This window comes from Piliocolobus tephrosceles, chromosome 6 (assembly GCF_002776525.5).
Source record: "Piliocolobus tephrosceles isolate RC106 chromosome 6, ASM277652v3, whole genome shotgun sequence".
NCBI lineage: Eukaryota > Metazoa > Chordata > Mammalia > Primates > Cercopithecidae > Piliocolobus > Piliocolobus tephrosceles.
The window spans coordinates 38,905,193-38,921,251 of NC_045439.1; the positions used below are offsets into that span (position 1 = coordinate 38,905,193).

At 43.0% G+C, this 16,059-nt stretch overlaps 1 protein-coding gene across 1 annotated transcript in view; it reads right to left on the reverse strand.

The window, feature by feature from the left end:
* Positions 1 to 14,957, reverse strand: part of ARG2 (arginase 2) — a 34,695-nt gene extending 19,738 nt beyond the window's left edge. Inside the window, exons 1-2 of the mRNA XM_023182377.1 lie at positions 14,716 to 14,957; positions 13,848 to 13,920 (exon numbers count right to left, since the gene is read on the reverse strand). Of these exons, the coding sequence (XP_023038145.1) occupies positions 13,848 to 13,920; positions 14,716 to 14,826 (184 nt within the window). The 5' untranslated portion in view covers positions 14,827 to 14,957. The remainder of the gene's footprint in view (positions 1 to 13,847; positions 13,921 to 14,715) is intronic.
* Between the last annotated feature and the right edge of the window lie 1,102 nt (positions 14,958 to 16,059).

A 16,059-nucleotide genomic window follows, 5' to 3' on the forward strand; every position in this document is an offset into this window, starting at 1 on the left:
GGTTCTGCCTCTGAATTGTACTATTTTGGATATTAAAATAACAATGCTGCATCTGTCTAAAGTAACTAGAGGTCAGCCTCAGCCTTACTTGAAGAAAGCAGTCATTATCTACTGATGTCCCGGTTTAAAAATGTATCTCAAAAAAGGGAGCAATAACTCATCATTACTACCTATTAGTGTTTTTTTTTTTGTTTGTTTGTTTGTTTGAGACAGGGTCTGGTTATATTGCCCAAGCTGGAGTGCAGTGGTGTGAACTCAGCTGACTGCAACCTCCATCTCCTGGGCTCAAGCCATCTTCCCACCTCAGCCTCCCAAGTAGCTGGGACTACAGAAGCGCACTACCACACCCAGCTAATTTTTTTTTTTTTTTTTTTTTTTTTTGGTAGAGATAGGGTTTTACCATGCTACCCAGGCTGGTCTTGAACTCCTGGGCTTAAGTGATCCACCTACCTTGGCCTCCCAAAGTGCTGGGGTTACAGGTGTGAGCCATCACAACCGGCCCCTACTAGTATTTAGCTTGCAAGAGTTAAAGTTTGATATATGGCAGTTATCCTTTGAGTCATACATTTTTAAAAATCTGGGAGACCAGGTAGCTTCTAAGTAGCAGATCATTTTCAGAGAAACAAAATACTGGTTTGGGAAGACTCATCAAGGGTTGTGATGTGAATGAAGTTACAGGAGAAAGCTAAAATGCTTTGCTCCCTCTTTTCCTTCAACAAAAGTATACTGTGTGCCTAGCACTCCACCAAATCCTAGGGATGCAGAAATAAGATATGGTGCAGACTTCAAGGAGCTCACAGGCTGGTGAGATGTCAGGCAGAGAAAGTGGCAGCCCAGCCCAGTGCTAACTGCTATGAACCAGCTGTGCAAAGGGTGTGGCGGGAACAGAGATCCAGGAAGAGAAGGGTCAGGAGAACTTCTCAGAAGCAGCAATACCTGAGTCTGGAAGACATTAGCCAGGAATAAGAGAGGAGGAGGAAATGCTTACTGCAGAGGAGAGAATACCTTCAGCCCTATAGAAAAATGCACAATTCCTCTGAACCCAGAGTGCACCTAGAGGACTGCAAAGAGATGTGGCAGGAGGAGGGGACAAGGCCCAGATCCTAAATATGGTGGGGAACAACTATGGTTTCTAACAGGAAGACAAATCAAATCTGCATTTTGGATCTAGTGCTCAGACAGCAGTGTAGAAAATGACGTGGAGAAGCAAAGTGCCACAGGAAGCTAAAGAAAGAAATGAGAGGGAACAGAGAGTCCAGCAATAGAGGGGCATGGGAAGGGAGGGAGAAGATGGTAAGTTCAGTCTGGGATATGTTGACATTGACATGTTAGAGACTATCCTGTTGAAAGTACATGGAGACAGGTTAATGAATAATTCTAGGCAATAGTGGCTGACAGTATCACTGAAATGTCACCTCTGATGAAGTATACATCACCATAGAACATGTCATAGAACACAGGGATCTAAACAGAGAAATTCTGCAGACAAATGACCTAGATTCTTCTACAAATAAACTGCAAAGAACAACAACAAAAAAAGAGAGAACCTATAAAGATTTTAAAATATAAAGCAATATGGACCTTACTTGAATTCAACTCAAACTTAAACACAAAAAAACAACAAAAGAAACCTAAAAAGTGTAATTTAATCAGGCAATGTGAATAATACTAATTAAAAATTAAGAGGCTTAATTCTCCCTGTTGAAAATAAAGAGACTTCCCTTCCTCCCTTTTATTTCATGATTTGTCTATGCTTTTCAAACTTATGTGAATCTTCACAATGACTAAATAGGCCTCTCACAAGTCTCACAACGCAGGAATGTTTCTTCAAGGACCCAGGGAGCCATCTCCTGGAGATGCACACATTTAGGGAGATAGTGCCTCAACCTCTCAGTTCCTACAGAAGGGTAAGAGCCTAACTCCCATGGGTACAGATGGTGAGCACCTTGCTCCAATTTGCAAAACCACCTCCTGTGTTAAGATACGAGAAGTCTGTTTCCCCTCTGGGTGGCCATAATAAAGTTAGGATACACTGTGTGTGATAAAAGATGCTGTCCAGTCCATGAAACAAGATGTCTGATTTACTCCAAAATGGTCTGGAGGTGGTGTAAAAAACATTGCCTCGTACTGGTGATGATGCTGGCTGATGGATATGTCAAGTCAGTTATGTTGCCATCTCTACTTTCATTATATTTGAACACTTCCATAACAAAAAGTTAAAAAGATGAGCTACATGGAAGACATCTGTATACAAGTTTGCAGTTAGGAGGAAAAATAAGTATTAGAGATAAAGTTGTTGCTGGGCATAGTGGCTCATGCCTGTAATCCCAACACTTTGGGAGGCTGAGGCAGGAAGATTGCTTGCATCCAGGAGTTTGAGACCAACCTGGCGCAACACAGTGAGACCTCATCTCTAAAACAAAAAGAGAAAAAGAAACAAAATTAGCTAGGCATGGAGGCACAAGCCTGTGGTCCAAGCTACCTGGGACACTGAGGTGGGAGAATTACTTGAGCCCACAAGGTAGAGGCTGCAGTGAGCCAAGATTACACCACTGCACTCTGGCCTGGGTGACAGAGCAAGACCCTGTCTCAAAAAATTTTTTTAAAAATAGAGCTCTGGGTGGCATCAGCATACATGTGACAGTAAAGCCATGGAAGCAGACTGCCAACCAAGACAGGATAAAGCAGGAGAATCAAGGACAGAATCCTGAGAACACCGACATGTAAGGAGTAGGTAGAGAACGAGGATGTAGGCCAGATGCAGTGGCTCACACCTGTAATCCCAATGCTTTGGAAGGACCAAGGCAGGAGGATCACATGAGGTCAGGAGTTCAACACCAGCCTGGGCAACATAGTGAGACCCTGTCTCTAAAAAAAGTAAGTTAGCTGGTGTGGTGGCGTGTGCCTGTAGTTCCAGCTACTTGGGAGGCTAAAGTGGGAGGATCACTTGAGCCTGGGAGGTTGAGGCTGTAGTGAGCTGAGATTGGACCACTATACTCCAGCGTGGGTGACAGAGTGAGACCCTGTCTCAAAAAAAAAAAAAAAAAAAAAAAAGGATTTACTAGAGGAATTTGAAAAGTTGAAGCCAAGAGAGTATAGTGTTGGTTTCAATAAAGAAAGCAAGATTAGTGGTGTAAGTAAAGTGAATATTATACTGTTCATCTGTTCACTGTATTAGGAAGTAGGTCAGATACTGCAGCAATACTAGGTTTACTGCAATGATGGCCTATGAAGCCACATTATAACAAGCTGAAATGTGAAAGGGCAATGAGAAAGCCAGGAAGTCAGCTCTGAAGAAAAACAGAATAACTGGACAACAGCTAGAGGGCTACCTAAGGTCAAGGGGGATGGTGGAGGGTAAGGGTTGCACAATTAAATACCGAAAGGACAGGTTAGGAGAGAAGAGCCATGACAGGAGGTGAGAGGAGGGATAATGCTGGAGCAGGGACTGTCGGAAGGGAGGGGGTCTAGAGTATAGGTAGAGGGCACTGCTGAGTGTTAGTTACCCAAAATTCATTCTTCCCTTTTTCCAGAGAGAAAAGGCTTTTAGCTGGGAGCATAACCTCTTAGAATAGACTACATTCTACATGCTACATGGGCCGGGTGCAGAGGCTCACACTTGAGGCTGAGGAAGGTGGATCACAAGGTCAGGAGTTCAAAACCAGATCAGCCTGGCCAAGATAGTGAAACCCCATCTCTACTAAAAGTACAAAAAATTAGCTGGGTGCAGTGGCAGGTGCCTGTAATCCCAGCTACTATGGAGGCTGAGGCAGAGAATCGCTTGAACCTGGGAGGTGGAGGTTGCAGTGAGCCGAGATCATGCCACTGCACTCCAGCCTGGGTGACAGAATGAGACTCCATCTAAAATAAATAAATTAATAAACAAACAAACGAACAAACAAACTACATTTACTAACCTCGCTTGTAACTGGATGTGGTCATGTGAACTAGTTCTGGACAATAGGATAAGCAGAAGTGTCCCGCAGCAACTTCTTGGGAGGGGAAGAGAACTGCTGTTGCCCCTTTCTTTGTTCATTCTTCCATCCTGCTGCTGAGGCTACAGCCATCTGGCACCATTAGGCAGAGGCCTTGCCAGTAGCACCAGATAAGAATCTAGGTCTGCACTTAAAGGAACAGAACCGCTAAGCCAGCTCTGGACTACTTTCCAAACTGTTTGAGAGTCAAATGAACTATTTTTCTTTCCACTCTTACTTTTGAGCCCTTACCATGGGCACTCTTATCTATGGTATCCATTTCAATGGCAAAAACTGCAATTATTTTTGCACCAGCCTAAACAGGAACTAGACTCTCATCCTCTAAAGAGGGTGCTAAAAAAGGTTCTTTGTTAATACAACTGATTTGGGGGATGAGAGGGAGAAAGTTGAGAGTCCCTACCCAAGTTGGAAAAGCATGAGCTTGAGGATCATGAGATGGCTGTGGTGGGAAATGAGGGAAGGAAGACACTGAGAATGAGGGCTTTTCAGAAGCTGGAGGTGAAGATCATGCATTTAGGATGATTTTTTAAAGATTTTTGAAACTATTTATATTTTTGTTTTTCAAATGGTCACTTTTAAGTGGACTTTCTGTAACAACGTACAACTCAAAAATTTGCCAAGTATCTATCTGATCCACCCAAATCCTTAGAAAGGTTTTCTGTGTAGTCTTCATTAACGCAAGTCTTTGCGAATGTTTCACTTTTACTGTAGGATCTTGAATACATTTCACAATAATGAAGCTATAAAGTTTTTATGCAGTGCATTCATTATAAACTATAAATAACATTTCTATTAAAAAAAAAAAAAGCTGGGTAGTTCAGTTTCTTTCTTTGTAATAAGAGCCAAGAAGACTGAGAAGTTGATTGGACAATCCAAAATTCGGGTTGCATATGGCATATGGCAAGAAATGAGGTTCTTAACTCCTTCTCAACTTTACTACTGACCTTGGGACAGTTTCTGAATCTCCTCAGGTCATACTTTGCTTTTTTTTTTTTTTTTTTTTTTTCCTCTTTTTGAGACTGGAGTACAGTGGTGCCATCTTGGCTCACTGCAACCTCTGCCTGCTGGATTCAAGCAATTCTCCTGGCTCAGCCTCCAGAGTAGCTGGGATTACAGGCATCCGCCACCACGCCTAGTTAATTTTTGTATTTTTAGTAGACACGGGGTTTCACCATATTGGCCAGGTTGGTCTCGAAGTCCTGACCTCAGGTGATCCACCCACCTCGGCCTCCCTAAGTGCTGGGATTACAGGCCTCACCACGCCCTGCCTCCATAGTTTCCTTTTTTTAAAAAAATTATCAGCATTTATTTACAGATCAAAACAATGTGCTGAATAAGAAATTGAAGAGTTTTCAGATATACTGCATTATGTTCATATACAGCATTATGTTCCTAAGAAGCCAGAACTTCAAGTGACCTTCCTCGTTCTTAATATACATTCTATATTTAAATGTTTCTTCTTAAATTGTGATAATATACATAAAATTAAGATCAGTAGCATTAAGTACCATTCATATAATTGTGTAAGTAACCATCACTACCATCATCCATCTCCAGAACTCATCTTGCAAAACAAACTCTGTACCCATTAAGCAATGATTAACTCCCCATTTCCCTCTCCCACCAAGTCCTAGTAACTGCTATTCCACTTTGTTTTTATAAATTGGACTACTCTAAAAACTTCATATAAATGGAATCATGCTGTATTTGTTCTTTTGTACCTGGCTTATTTCACTTAGCATAATGTCCTCAAAGTTCACCCATATTGCAGCGTATGTCAGATTTCTTTGTTTTGTTTCTTAAACAGAGATGAGGCTTTATTCTGTTGTCCATGCTGCTGGACTAGAATGCAGTGGTATGATCACAGCTCACTGCAGCCTCAACCTCCTGGGCTCAAGCAATATTCCTGCCTCAGCCTCCAGAGTAGCTAGGACTACATGCGTGCACTAGCACACCTGGCTATTTTTTTTTTTTTTTCTGGAGATGAGGTCTCGCTAAGTTGCCCAGGCTGGTCTCAAACTCCTGGACTCAAGCAATCCTCCCGCTTCAGCCTCCCAAAGTGCTGGGATTACAGGCATGAGCCACCCCACCCAGCCCTGCTTTTTAAAGACTGAATATTAGTCCATTATATGTATGTACCACATTTTGTTTCTCCATTCATCCATCAGTGAACACTTGGGTTACTTCCACCTTTCGGCTATTGTTAATACTGCTGTGAACATGGGTACGTAACTACTTCAAGATCCTGCTTTCAATCCTTTTGGGTACATACCCAGAAGTGGAATTGCTAAATCATATAGTAATTCTATTTTTAATTTTTGAAGGAGTTGCCATACTGTTTTCCATAGCAGCCCCATTTTATGTTCCTACCAATAGTGTACAAGAGTTTCAACTTCTCCACATCTTCGTCAACACTTCTTATTTTCTGTTTTGATAGTAGCCATCCTAATGGCTGAGGTGGTCAAATTTGCTTTTTACAAATTTTGAAAATGGGATAATAGCAAATGCCTAGCACAGTGTCTAGAAGATGGTAAATGTTAAGTATCAAAAAACTTTTGATGAGAGGTATTAAGTTAAATAAAAGGTATTAAGTTAAAATCTTTTCTGTCATAAATGGGAAATATATGACTACATTGAAATTTGCCAAATCCCAATAGTGTCTATTATAGATTTCCCTCTATGCAGGCACATCACTAAGTTTTTACTAAGGCGTTAGCAAATTACTGATTATGTATTCACCTCCTAAAAGGAATCTGCAGCCGAGCACAGTGGTGCACATCTGCAATCCCAGCTACCCAGAAAGCTGAGGCTGGAGGCTTGCTTGAGCCCAGAAGTTTGAGGCAGTAGTGTACTATGATTATGTCTGTGAATAGCCCCCGCACTCCAGCCTGGGCAACATAGTGAGACCTATCTATAAAATAAAAGAATCTGCAATATAAAGGAGGCCCAGAAAATGAAAAGCTTGAACCCAAAGAAACAGATCACTATTAGTGACATTCCACGTGGGATTGGAGTGGGCCCTAAAGTGATGCCACTTCAGCTCATGCCTCAGGTCCTATTCTTCTGCTACAGGTGGCCCATCCCCCAAGGGGACTGTGGCACAGATGAGGTCCAAAGCAGGTTTGGTCTTTGCTAGATCTCTAAAGGAAATATAAAGCCAATTTGCTAGACATTTACTTTTCCAAATACATATCAGAATGACTTTAGAAATCGAAGAAGCCAGCACTTTACTAAGCTTAAACAAACAAGCTCATTCCAATAATTTAGCTTCCAGTCACATATGCAGACCCTAGGCAAAGACTTTTTTGCAGGGAGTGGGACAGATGCTGTACTTTCATTTCTTCCTTGCTGTGGAAATAGACTCTTAAAAAATGTAGAGATGGGGTCTTGCTACATTGTCCAGGCTGATCTTCAACTCCTGGCCTCAAGTAATCTTCCCACCTTGGCATCCCTAAGTGCTGGACTGACAGGCATGAGCTACTATGCCTTGATAATTGTTTAATAGAAGAGTGTGAATGGCAGAGGCAGAAGGTTTGGTGGATCATACAGCCCTACACTCTCTTCAGAAACATCACTGATATTTGCTGTTGAGTCAACCTAGCAACCAATTCTCATCCCAAAGATATAACACTGTTCAAAAGGCACCTCAGAAACACCAGTTTCATCTCTTTTCAATGCCCAAAACTAAAGCTTAAAAAGATTCATATCTATCAACAGGCATGATTTGTAGTGTGTCTTTATTATATATTTCATAAAATATAAACACATAAAACTTACATAACAGATAGTTGTAAACACCCTGTAGTTACTACCCAAGTCACAAAATAGATCAATATTAGCAATTCAGAAGTTTCATATATATATCTCCTTACTGATCACAATTGCCTATATAGTTTTTTAATTATTGAGATATAATTCACATACCATAAAATTCATCCTTTTAGAATTTATAATTCAGTGCTTTCTAATATATTCAAGAAGTTGTGCAGCCATCGACACTATGTAATTCCACAACAGTTCCATCACCCTTCAAAAAGAAACCCATGCCCTTTAGCAGTCATTCCCAGCTCCTGGGAACCACTAATCTCCTTTCTGTCTCTATGGCTTTGCCTATTCTAGACAGTTCATATAAATGGAATCATATAATATGTGGCCTCTGTGTCTGCCTTCTTTCACTTAGCATGTTTTCTAGGTTCATCCATGTTGTAGCATAAATTAGTACTTCATTCCATTTATGGCTGAATAATACTCCATTGCATGGATATGTCAAATTTTCCTCACCTATTCAATTAATGTACATTTGAGTTACCACATGTTGACCATTATGAATAATGCTATGAATATTTGTATATAAGTTTTTGTGTGGCCAGGTGCAGTGGCTCATGCCTATAATCCCAGCACTTTGGGAGGCTGAGGCAGGTGGATCACTTGAGGCTAGGAGTTCGAGACCAACCTGGCCAATATGGCAAAATTAAAAATACAAAAGTTAGCTGGGCATGGTGGCACTCGCCTGTGGTCCCAGGTACTCAGAAGGCTGAGGCCGAGATTGCACCTCTATACTCCAGCCGGGGTGAAAGAGGGAGAATTTGTCTTAAAAAAAAAAAAAAGTTTGTGTGAATATGTGTTTTGAATTCTGTTAGGTATATACATAGGAATGGAATTGCTTGAGGATACAGTAACTATACATTTAACTTTGAGGGTCTGCCAAACTGTTTTCCAAAGTGGCTGCACAGTTTTACATTCACACCAATAGTATAAGACAGGTCCAATCTTTTTACACCCTCACCAATACTTGGTATTGTCTGTCTTTTTTATCATAGCCATCCTAGTGGGTGTGAAATGGTATTTCATTGTAGTTCCCCCCCGCCCCACCGCCCGCGCCGAGACAGAGTCTCACTCTGTTGCCCAGGCTGGAATGCAGTGGTACAATCTCTGCTCACTGCAACCTCCACCTCCTGGGTTCAAGTGATTCTCCCACCTCAGCCTCCTGAGTAGCTGGGACTACAGGCATGTGCCACCACATCCGGCTAATTTTTGTATTTTTTAGTAGAGATGGAGCTTCACCATGTTGATCAGGCTGGTCTCGAACTCCTGACCTCAAATGATCTGCCCACCTTACCCTCCCAAAGTACTGGGATTACAGGTGTGAGCTGCCACACCTGGCCATTGTAGTTTTTAATTTGCATTTCTGTAATGACTAATGTGTTTATTGCCCATTTGTATAAATTATTTGGAGAAGTAGCTAATTAAATCTGTTGCTAATTTTTAAATTGGGTTGTCTTTTTACAGTTGTTATTTTATTTATGTTTGCTGAACACTACAATCCTACCAGGTATACGATTTGGAAATATTTTGCCCATTCTATGGGCAGTCTTTTTACCTTCTTTTTTTTTTTGTTTTCCATTACATTGATGAAGTCCTTCCACTTTCTTGATAGTGCTCTTTGAAACATAGATATATTTAATTTAGGTAAGTCCAATTTAATTTTTGTCATTTGTGATTTTGATAGGATATCTAAGAAACCAACACCTAACCCAAGGTCACAAAAATCCAGTCCTATGTTCTCTAACAGTTATATGGTTTCAGCATTACATTTAGGACTTTGGTCCATTTTGAGTTAATTTTCATATATGGTGTGAGATAGGGATTTTTTTTTTTTTTTTGGTATGTGGATATCCAGTTATCCCAGCATCATTTACTGAAGACTATTCTTTCCTTACTGATTTGTGTTGGTCAAATAAAGACAACCTTATGAGTAGACAATTTTAGGAAACCACCAGACCAGTCAAATGGCAATTTTCTGGGGATGGTCTATGAGGAGTATTAACTGTGTTCTCCCCTTTCCAGTAACTGCCAGCCTCCTGGTTTCACTGTGATTGCAGGCTATTGGTTGTCCAGGCTTCAGCTGATCTGGGAAAAGGCAGCATGGGAACAGGGCAAGTTAAAATGCCACAAATCTTAACGTTCTTACGGAGATTCAACGTTTTTACTGAATAAATGCTCCCCAGATTGCTGCAAGCCTTTGGTTAATTTCCAGAGTTCTGAAAAAGCTGATTCTGATCATTTTTGCCAGTGTTCTTGATATAATTTGGCTCTGTGTTCTCACTCAAATCTCATGTTGAATTGAATCCCCAATGTTGGAGGTCTGGCCTGGTGGGAGGTGATTGGATCATGGGGGTTGTTTCTAATGGTTTAGCACCATCTCCCTAGTGCTGTCTCATGATAGAGTTCTCATGAGATCCGGTTAAAAGCGTGTAGCACCTTCCTCTTCACTCTCTTCCTCCTGGTCCCACCATATAAGACGTGCTTGCTTCCCCTTCACCTTCCGCCATGATTATAATTCTCCTAGGTCCTCCCCAGAAGCAGAAGCCTGTACAGCCTGCAGAACCATGAGTCAATTAAACCTCTTTTCTTTTTAAATTACCCAGTCTCAGGTATGTCAGAAGTGCAAGAACAGACTAATACAGTTCTCAATCCTTTTTTGGAGGTCCTACACCACCATTTTCAATGGTGTCATTATACAGTATTTTAAAACAACACAGATTTCCCATTAAAATGCAAATTTCTGACTTTTCTTGAAAAACTGGAGAAAAGAGTACAAGGCCTACTCCTTCTCACATGGTAACAGGTGGCTAGAGTTCACAAATTACCATGGTTCTCAGAGCTAACAAAAATCAGGTAGAGATATACTGCTCCTCAGCCTTGCCAGAGCAATGCCTTTTCATTTCTCTTCAGGCCCTCTTAAGCCCAGGAATTCAGGAGCAGTCTGGGCAACATAGTGAGACCCTGGCTCTACGAAAGAAAAAAAAATTATCCAGGCATACTCGCATGTGTCTGTAGTCCCAGCTACTCAAGAGGCTAAAGTGGGAAGATCGCTTGAGTCCAGGAGGTTGAGACTGCAGTAGGCTGTAACTATGCCACTGTAGTCCAGCCTGAGTGACAGAGTGAGACCCTCTCTCAAAGAAAAATAAAAGGTGGCTGGGAGCAGTGGCTCACTCCTGTAATCCCAGCACTTTGGGAAGCCTATATTGGCAGATCACCTGAGGTCAGGAATTTGAGACCAGCCTGGCCAACATGGTGAAACCCCATCTCTACTAAAAATACAAAAATTAGCCGGGCACAGTGGCAGGCACCTGTAATCCCAGCTACTCGGGAGGTTGAGGCAGGAGAATTGCTTGAACCCGGGAGGCAGAGGTTGCAGTGAGCCAAGATCGCACCACTGCACTCCAGCCTGGTGACACAGCGAGACTCCGTCTCAAAAAAATAAAAAAATAAAAAAGGAAAGGTTACCTGAGAGAACTATTGAGTGTCCTTAGTAAGCCCAAGGAAATAAAACAAGCCCAGGCACTAAGTCAAATACATTCATTTGAGAGAAAACAGGAAGTTTAACTCATGCTATGTTAACACCGGCAGCCTGTGACATCAGAGCAAAGGCAAGGAACAAAGGGATTGTGAAAGTTACCTTTCCATGAGTCTCTCCTTCGAAATTTGACCCATGCTGTTTATTTGAAAGTGCTCTAAACACTCAAGTTATTTTGGTACTGTTTAGGAATAGAGCAATTGAAATGTCTCTTGGTACTTTTCTCCAACATATTCCAGGAGATTAGCCAAAACCACATGCTAGAAATCTGCTGAGAGTCACAGTTTTATTTAATAGGCTATGAGATTCTATTTCAGACTGCTGGTGATACTGAGCTACCAATCAGCTACACAATAAGGATATAATTGTACAATTAAATATATCTGAGAAAAAAGTCAAAGGGAAGGGCACATAAACTGAAACTTCACCACTACTTTAGGTTGGAGTTTAGAGAGGAAGCAGTAGAGGGAGTAGTATTTGCAGGAGAATGGCTTCCCCTGCACTGGAGTGGAAAAATACCAAGAGCTGTGACAGGAAAGGAAGTCTACAAAGCATGAGTAAGAGAAGCTGCTACAAATGTGCCCTTCCCCCTCATTCAGCAGCCTCAGCTGATTATTATAGAGGTCTCCTCCAGAAGAGACTGAAACCGCTTCTTGTCAGGAGTCTCTTGCGGCAGAACCTACAGATGATAGAGCAATTTGAGCAATGCTTGGCCAAGTTCAGATGGACTGCAGAGATATCTCCAGGATTTAAAAATAGTGATAACCAGAGATTGTCGTCTGCAGTGTAAAATGATTCTTTTAAAAAGGCAATGTGTACAAGCTATTTTAAGAGACAGTATGTTCATTTATAGGTGGGAATAAAAACCTCCTTCCATTAGGTAACTTGCGACACATTAAAAGACTAAATCTTAGCAGTTTGTCTTTAATCTTCGGTGGTGAACTTGGAGAGTTATTAAAATGACTAAGAGAGGCCTTAAGTAAAGAAGAAACTGCAATTGTTTAATAAAGAAAGAAGGTCTGAGTATTGAATCCAAGTCACCATATCCATGTGTAGGCGGAGGTAAATGAAGGACACCTCAACTCAAGGTGGTTTCAGTGACTTCATTATTCCTGTCTTTTGGAAGGAGATGACTTCACTTGGACTGGACTTATGACCAGCAGATAAGATTTCAGAGCAACAGTGGGGAGTTAACTTACATTCTGTGTTATTATCTCCATAATCTCCGTGCTGCCTCACATTTTGCTCTTATAGCACCGGAAAAGATATGTGAATGATCCAAACATGAACAGAGCAAATGGCCTTAAACGGAGGCTAGAAACATTTAGATTGGATATAAAGAAGAACCTTCTTGCCATAAATGTATTTATTTATTTGAGATAAAGTCTTACTCTGTCGCCCAGGCTGGAGTGCAGTGGCACAATTTTGGCTCACTGCAACCTTTGCCTCCCAGGTTCAAGCAATTCTTCTATCTCAGGCTCCTGAGTAGCTGGGACTACAGGTGCATGCTACTATGCCTAATTTTTGTATTTTTAGTAGAGAAGGAATTTCACCATATTGATCAGGCTGGTCTCAAACTCCTGAACTCAGGTGATCCACCCACCTCAGCTTCCCAAAGTGCTGGGATTACAGGCATGAACCACTGCGCCCTGCTTATAAAGGTATTCAAATTTGGTGCTGTTACTAAGAGAAGGGTTCTCCCTTACTATAGAAATGGTATTTATAGCCGAACACAGTGGCTCACACCTATAATCCTAGCACTTTGGGAAGCTGAGGTGGGCGGATCACCTGAGATCAGGAGTTCAAGACCAGCCTGAGCAACATGGTGAAACCCTGTGTCTATTAAAAATACAAAAATTAGCCAGGTGTAGTGGCACACACCTGTAATTCCAGCTACTTGGGAGGAGAATAGCTTGAACCCAGAAGGTGGAGGTTGCAGTGAGCCAGGATTGCACCATTGCACTCCAGCCTGGGTGATGGAACAAGACTCCATGTCAAAAAAAAGACAAAAAAGAACTCGGAAAACACAGATCTAAGCCTATTAATTCTATAAGATCTATGAGTCTATAAGACCTATATTACTGTTTCCAGTAATAAAGATATTAACCTTAGAGAGGAAATAATTTGAAGACAGGAAACTGGCGAAACTGACAAATCATAAGCATCTCAAGATTGAGTTAGGAAAATGGAATTTTAAGGGGAAAGGTTGACTATGCAGTTGAAGCTGGAGTTAGTGTTCTTAGTATCACTTTTGCATTCACTGGCAGCTGTTCAGACCTTGCCTCACTCTACCGCCTTGCCTTCCAACACACTGTTTATTGCAAGAGGACTTTCCCTGATGACTCCTTGATAGATCTTAAGCTGTAGATGGAATCCAAAGGAGGATGCGGGATGTGGCAGACTGTTCCCAAACACAAAGCTGTGTGGTCCCTGGATGTCAGAGAAAAAGATTCTGAAGTCCTGCACTGATATCTAAAAATCTAACCACTTACCCAAACTGGAGAGCCTTTTCATCAAGCCAGCTTCTCTTATGGCAGCGGGACCATGCTCCACTCCTTTTCTTTTCTGTCAATCACAAAAATTACAGTTAGAGGTAGAGAAGATGACTGAAAAAAAACCACTTTGGTACACTTAGTTCCCAGCAGGTTCCTCTGAAAACCTGTGACAGCATCAGCCCTTCCATCTATGACTGTCCTTCTAACTCCATTGTTGGAATCACATCAGCTGCCCAAGCCAAGACGGGAGAGGCTGAGCCAGGTTAGGATCCGGGAACTAGGTGTGTGGGGGGCTGGCTAGGGCCAGAGACCGGGCTTCTAGAAGACTGAGCGCTCCTGACTGCAGGTTTCCTTCATTGAAGAGAACAAAACAGCTCCTCCCGGCCTCCCGCGCTGGAGAGGCCAGCTCCAATTTCCCTCCCAGTCAAATAAAGCTCATTCTGAGTGAATGGGATCCAGAAGACTTAAATCCTCGGTCTCTCTTTAACCTCCTCCATCGATTCTCCACTGGGGATTCTGGACAGTTTCGCCTCCTCCAGCCCCTCCAAGGAATCCTCTTCTTCATTCACTCCCCTCCATCACCCCAAGCTGCATCCACTGTTTTCTCGGTCTTTCTGGGGAAGCCGCAGAAACTCGCCCTCATCCCAAACAGGGTGGCCTCCACCCCTCCCTCCCTCTCCATCCTCTGTCGGGGAAAGTCCCACACGCTCCCACGGTGCCCAATCGCGGGAACCCGCCAGCTCTTCCCCTCGCCTTTTCTCCCCATCCTCTCCTCGCCTCCCAGTCCCCCGCACCCCACCGCCGCCTTCTCCAGGTTCTGGGGCGCGGAGGATCCTGCCCGGCGGTGCCAGGTGCCAGTTCTCACCTGCCCTTGTGAAAACGGGGCTCCTATCACAGCCACAGAGTGGACGGATTTCTTCAGGATAGAATGCACTCGCTTCTGGAGGAGACGCGAGAGGCTGCCCCTTAGGGACATGATCCGTGGCACTGAGAATCTCCAAGGCAGAGGCTCAAGGCGGCTGGAAGCCGGGAGTGAGCGCCACCACCGGTCGCTGCGCCTACCTACTCGCTCCAGCCTCCGCCCCGCCCCGTGACGTCACCGCCACATTGTCCCCGCCCCGACCCCGCCGCCCGCGCCTCCAACCAGCCCCCGGCACACCTTCGCAGGCCCCGCCCACCGCTCTGCCGGGCTGGGACATGCCTTCGATGACGTCACCCCACGCTGGCCTGGGCTCTCCGGCCAGGGACATGCCCCTGCCTCTGATGCCAGAAGGCCAATATCCAGGTCTGGCCAGTAAGAGCGGTCACCCACAGGGGTGTCCCTTCGCGGGAGGCGGCCGGCCCCTGCCAGGTTCCTGAACTTGGCGGAAAGCAGGAATCAACATGAATCTTCACGCCTGGCTGATGCTGACTCTACCGATGGGCTGGCTCGGTCGGGTCTGGTCTGACCAGACCCCACGTGAGTGCCCTGCCTAGTCAAAACCAGCATCCATCTTCTTCGTTCTGTCTCAAAGCTCAAAGCCCAGGGAACGCTCTTAAGACTTTGGGCATCAGTGAAATTTAGATTCGGAGATATAATATAGATGAGAGCTCTCCGAGCCGGGCACGTTTATAAAGAGCCATCTACCTTAGGTATTTTGAATGAAAGAGGTTAGGATTTACAAAGCAATTACCTTCTAAATGTTTTTAATTCTTTACCTGAATAACGGGAGCGCTGGTTATTAAAAAGCAAATATAGCAACGTATTTAGACTATTTCTAAGTTTGGGGTAGGCTAAAGAGCTGAAAGTACTAAGTAACTACTTAGAGTTTTAACAACTAATAATAATTTAATAATACTCAGCATTCCAAGAACTTTACCCCTCCAATTCTATACCACAGGTTACTTTTTAAAACAAAGAAGACAAGATCAAAGGCATAGGTAATTTTCCCAGAGCCACATAGCTTGTAAGTGGCAGAGCTGACTCCACATTCCAAGTTCTTAACCAACACACCATGGCATGCACGAATCTAGACATTATTTCTACCAAATTAATTTTTTACATAAACACCTGAAATTTATTTCACCTGATGTCAATTTACACACTGCTTTCCAAAATAGTTCAGAGGTCTCCATGGCAACACCATAACTCCAAAGGAGCTTTAGTACCTTAAGGTATTTTATTTTTAGAGGCTCTGTTGTGTACTATGTCCCCCTGCTGGTTTAACAA